The sequence below is a fragment of the Panicum virgatum genome, chromosome 5N (assembly GCF_016808335.1).
Source record: "Panicum virgatum strain AP13 chromosome 5N, P.virgatum_v5, whole genome shotgun sequence".
In the NCBI taxonomy this organism is placed as follows: Eukaryota; Viridiplantae; Streptophyta; class Magnoliopsida; order Poales; family Poaceae; genus Panicum; species Panicum virgatum.
The window spans coordinates 42345229-42350828 of NC_053149.1; the positions used below are offsets into that span (position 1 = coordinate 42345229).

The following is a 5600-nucleotide window of genomic DNA, read 5'->3' on the forward strand; positions in this document are numbered from 1 at the left end:
TTGCATCCATTTCCACTTTTTGCCTTTTTCTCCACGTGACAATTAATTACAAAGCGATCGACAGTTTGAATAACAGATCAGAGTCATACAAAGATATAACAGACTAATTACCTATCGATGGTTTCTCTGGATGAAGAGTTCCTACTGCTGCCTGTTTGAAAGACGACCAAAACCTTGTTTGATCCCACCTTAGTACCTTACGAGTCCAGGAATCAAGAGTTGTAAACATAGGACAGCTAACATCTATTCTAAGCAATAACCAGAAATAATTTTCACACCGCAGATGATATCTGCGAAATTTCAATCATCGTTGTTGCTTTATCGTCCACAGCATAAGGAGCTAAGATGCCACGGACGTAATGCATGGCAGGTCCTACCATCGACCACCCAATTCAGGATGGAACGCAGGTCTGAAATTGATCATTGTAGGAAGATGATCACCATGAGTCTCACTGCCGCTTGCCATCAGGCCTTGGGGACTGGCGGTATGGGGAAGCATGAGGACCATATGAGAGGCTCCTCAGCGGCTGCTGCCCGTTCCGTGCAAAGGTGCCCTGCGCCTTCATGCTTTGACTGCCATGTGGGCTGGCAAGGGCTGTGCGCCGCTCATGTTGCATGGTCTGGAAGAAGTAGGAAGAGCTGGCCATGTCCTTGAGGTTCTGGAGAGGCTTCAGGACCTCTACCACTTGGCTCATCAGAGGCCTAGCCTTGGGGTCACGGCTGAGGCAAGCGTGGGCCAGCTGAGCTGTCTTTTGAGCCCCTTTTATCGAGAAGTTCCCATCCAAACGGGGATCTACAAGCTTATAGAATCGTCGCCGTTCTCCGAGATAGGGGCGAGCCCATTCAACCAGGTTGTGTTCACCATTTGGCCTGTTCTTGTCCATTGACCTTCTACCAGTCATCATCTCTAGTAGCACCACACCAAAGCTATATACGTCGCTCTTTGATGTCAGGTGACCTGGACGAGAAACAAACATTTAAGCAGTAGGAAATACAAAGAAAATTTATAGGAACCTAAAACAATAGAATCTAAGCCTACCTAGAATCTGAAAGGACAAAGAAATAACTTGAGTCTAGCGCAAACATATGTGCTTGTGTGCCACACACAAAATTTCAGTGTCACACCCACAACTTTAGTGTACTATAATAATGCATTCAAGCTTATAACACATACAGACACAAACAAACACACACACAACTTCAGCCTACCACTCACAGATGCATGCATGCTTGCCTTGTGTGCATACTGCATACACATTTTCAGTCTACCACACCTGCCTGTGTGTGCCATACGCACATACGAAAGCACATGTGCATGAGTGTTTAGGTTTACTGAAGCTTTCCGTGTGCGTGCGTGCACACATGTCCATGTCTATGTGTGTTTCACACACACAACTTCAGACCTACGGAGTAGAATGCATTGAAGTTCACAGCAGTTTAGCACATTATTTCGACTGATATAGAGAGTAAGTTAACACTGCATGGAAAATTTACTGCAACTTTGAAGATAGGTTAAGCAATATCACAATTGGTCAACTCACCTGTCATTACATATTCAGGCGCAGCATATCCATACGTTCCCATGACTCTAGTTGATACATGAGTCTTATCACCCTCAGGACCATCTTTAGCGAGTCCAAAATCAGAGAGTTTCGCATTATAGTCCTGAAAGAATATGTTTAATAAATAGGCTAATGCAATTGTATGAACGAAATATAGCCAACATTTAAATATAATTGCTTACCGCATCTAAAAGAATATTGGATGTTTTGAAATCCCGATATATTACTGGTCTTTCGGCTTCTTCATGAAGAAAAGCAAGGCCTTTGGCAGCACCAAGAGCAATTTTCATTCTAATGGCCCATGGGAGAGGCAATGACTCTATTCAGTAAAAAAATTACATAAAAAATGTAATTAAATGGGTATACAATGGTTCAAGATAGAATTATGACAAAACCAAACAACTTAACATTGCTCAAATTTGGCACATAAACAGACCTTAGCAATAGCAGCAATGAAATTCATCCATACGAGGGAACTATTATAAAGCCAAACTCAACCTAGTGCACTTAAGTCATGCAATTAAGAAAAATAATAATACTTCTACAAGAGATAATGAAAAATGGGAAACATGTAAGACTACGTACAGCCCTTATTGATGGTCGAAGTGTAAAAACAAAGCATAAGGTGACAAGCAACATAACACCTCAGTCACTTCATCAGAAATTCTCGTATATCAACCTACCATATCCAGACACTAGTACATATAATCTGCTGGCCAACAAAGTAACTCAGAAATAGTGTGGAAAGTTCGTTACTGGTCACTTAAAGGGCCCATGCCACTTATTTAACCAAAACCAAAATGCTCATGCCACATGTGTTAAGCAAAAGTGGAAAACAAAAGTGCTTGTGCCATGTGAGTTAAAGTATTGCAGTGTAGCTATTGCCACAAGAACAGAAATGCTAGCGTGGCTTAACCAATAGAAAGGTCAAATAGATAACAGTAGCAAATATGTTACATAAAGCTGATAAAGCTCAGATTAAAAGATACTTACTTCTAAATAGATGATTCTCCAAACTTCCACGGGGCATAAATTCATATACAAGCAACCTCTGGTCATCTTCAATGCAGTAACCGACCAATTTCACTAGGTGTGGATGCTGAAGGTTTCCAAGAAAATCAACTTCTGCCTGCGAACACACAATGATACTTTGCTTAATGATGTATTAGCAGACAATGGAACAATATTTTCACCGACACTGTATACCAAGGAAAGACAAAACATACCACCCACTCTTTATGCCCCTGCAGCCCATCATGGTTGAGTGTTTTGACAGCAACAGTTAATCCAGTGCCTGGCTTAACAGGAGCAGTTCCATTCTCCTCAATCCACCCTTTAAAGACACAGCCAAAACCTCCCTCACCAAGAAGACTCTCAGGTCGGAAGTTTCTCGTGGCACACTTCAGTTCATTAAAAGTAAATCTACGCAGTTGGAATGCTAGTTTAAGCTCCTCTCCAACTATGGAAGAAGGTGAGAGACTTCCAGTGTTACTGGTTGTTGTGGAACCAGAGGCTGGTGGGACTAATTGGTCTTGGCAGCCATAAGTTGCTAGTTTGCTTTCTGCACATGTAGATAAAGTGCCGATTAGGTAATAAGCCCTTGACATAATTCAAAAATGAATCATGAGTAAGAGAACAGTTGGTCTGGCAATTTTTAGAATTTTCAAACTAAATCTCATAATCCTGAGGATTTGAATGCAAATCATCAGGAACAAAGTCCAACTGGACCTCAAATAGTAAATAGTAAAAAAAATGAACATCACATTTTTTACCAAGAAACAAGCATGCGTGGTTCAAGAGTAAGATTCTGCATTTCAGTGTTGCACTGGACACCATGGCACGTTTTAAGTTTTCCATCCTCAGCTTGGACTTGATTGACTCCAGATGCATAGCGATCATCTATCAATATTGTTTGCTGAAGAATAATTTAATGTTGTTACATCTGACGTTTTTAGTTAGTCTAACAAAAACTAGTTGATGTGTCTCAGCAATAGCTACTGAGGTTATGGCCTAACAAACCAACCAGAGCGCTTGAGAGTTTCACTTGTCACTCCAGTCAAAGGAATTAGTTTGACCCCATTCCAAATGTGCTCAACTGTAACAGAAATTGTTCAGTTCTGTCCATTTGATTTCATTTACAGCCGAACACACGTGCCCGCAAGCACGACCAATTGCACACATCTACTAACAAGCAACAAACAAACCAAAACAAGGACAAATGTCAAATTCAACCCAATTCGAGCATTCCACGCCCTCCCACCAGTATCCACCCAGCTTACAGCAACCAACCCACCAGCCTGCATTTTACCCAATCATACCCAAGGCCTACTCCTAGTTTCCTTCAGGAGCCACCTCACGCCTATAGACCCATGCCCATCAACGGCTGCACTCCAGCTCATAGACAAGAGAGCACACAGCAGGCAAGGCAGCACATATCATGTCAGCTTATCTACCAAAGGAGCAAAAGTAAAACGGAATGATACATCATCCGGGCAACTCCACCCGACACCAACCACTCTGTCCAGCTCCCGGCGTCACACACACGGTTAAGTTGTACCACCCACCAGAGACATTAGTGCACACCAACACACATCCAATTCCAATCAAGCAATCCGCCCATAGCCCCGTCAACATCAACCCAACCCAGAAGGTAATTAGCACAGACAAGCCATGCTTCCACCATCTCTCTGGAGACTCCGGAGCGCTCGTGCAGAATTCCGTGGCCTCCACCGTGCACACAGGCAGGCAATGCAAGCAAGCATGCCGGCCTGCCGAGGTGGCTTGCGCAAGTGGGAGTAGCATGAAGCAGGAGAGCTAAGCAACCGAGCAAGCACAAGGAAGCTGGTCGGGAAACAGGAGCATTTGCTTACCGCCGCCGCCGCCGGTGGTGGAGGAGTCGACCTTGGCGCGCGACGACATGCAGCCGCGGAGGCGCGGGAAGCGGATCCAGCACCCGGTCACCGGCGCCGCGTCCTCTGCCGCCACCGCCGCGGCCTTAGCCTTCCCCGTCCCCTTCCGCTTCCCGTCCTCCACCCCGCGCCGCTTCCCCTCCCGCCGCTCCCCCATCGCGTCGCTAGCCACTCCCCTCCCCCGAACCCCAAACAAACACCCGCAGCGGCGTTGCCCCCAACCGAGATGCCCCCTCGTCAGCGCGGCGGGATGGGAAGCCGCCGCGCGCGGCCCCCGGCGAGCACGTGGGCGGGCATTGCGCGGCGCGGCGAGCGGAGCGGAGCGGGGCGGAGCGCGCAGCGGGGATGGAAATGGAATGGAAGCGAGTGTGAAAGAGGGGGCGGGCCGGGCAGGGTAAAGTGGGGAGGGAGGATTCGGGCAGGCCGGGCAGGGGGCGGGGCGTGGGAATTTGGCAAGGACGGAACGAGACGGGAGTAGAGAAGGACGCAGAGGTCTTGATCTTCACCGTGTTTAGTAAAAAATACAAAAAAACGAATACATGTATGAAATACTAAACGAAGTTTATTTGCGAAATTTTTTATATATGGGTGTAACTTTTCGAGATGAATCTAATAAGCCAAGTTCCACCATTATTGTCTACAGTAATGCTATAGTAACCGTGCCTAATCATCTTCTGATCATACGGTCAAAAGGACTCATTAGCTACAATAACTTCTATAGTACCATAGTTGTTGAGTTGGTTTTGTAATTAGGCTTCGTTTAATACCCCTAATTAGTAGTCAAGGGGCCAAAAAGTTTACATGCAAAATTTTGCATGCTCCAACTGAACACGACGCTCCTTATCGGGTGCCGCCGTCCCGTCCCGTCCCGTTCGCAGGGACAGCAGCCGCTTTTGCAGAACGGCCCCCTCTCGAGTCTGCAAAATGACTGCTTCTGCTGTTGGTGGTGTTTACACATCAAGATGGCAACAGATAAAATCCGCGTGGATATAGGCTTGATAAACCTGCACCCGCAAGTCAAAATCTGCGCCCGCAACCCGCAACGGACATAAAACAATACCCGTATCCATTGCCCGCAGATATCCGCATGCCCGCGGGCACACCCGCGTACCCGCAGGAGCTTCTGGTC

General features: G+C 46.2%; 1 protein-coding gene across 1 annotated transcript; it reads right to left on the bottom strand.

Annotated features, from left to right (window-relative positions):
* LOC120673950 (probable serine/threonine-protein kinase PIX7) lies at positions 1-4814 on the bottom strand. The gene is made up of 6 exons (XM_039954995.1): positions 4433-4814; positions 2789-3123; positions 2556-2691; positions 1745-1881; positions 1542-1665; positions 1-958 (listed from the first exon to the last, which is right to left on the bottom strand). Exons 1-6 carry the CDS (start codon positions 4626-4628, stop codon positions 450-452), a joined length of 1437 nt encoding a protein of 478 aa, XP_039810929.1. The 5' UTR covers positions 4629-4814; the 3' UTR covers positions 1-449.
* Between the last annotated feature and the right edge of the window lie 786 nt (positions 4815-5600).

Coding starts and splice junctions, on each gene's coding strand:
- LOC120673950 (XM_039954995.1), bottom strand. CDS start 4,628: ATGGGGGAGCGGCGGGAGGGGAAGCGGCGCGGGGTGGAGGACGGGAAG. Junction 2,692..2,788: donor AGGGGCATAAAGAGTGGGTG/GTATGTTTTGTC, acceptor GTGTGTTCGCAG/GCAGAAGTTGATTTTCTTGG. Junction 1,666..1,744: donor CCAATATTCTTTTAGATGCG/GTAAGCAATTAT, acceptor ATATTCTTTCAG/GACTATAATGCGAAACTCTC.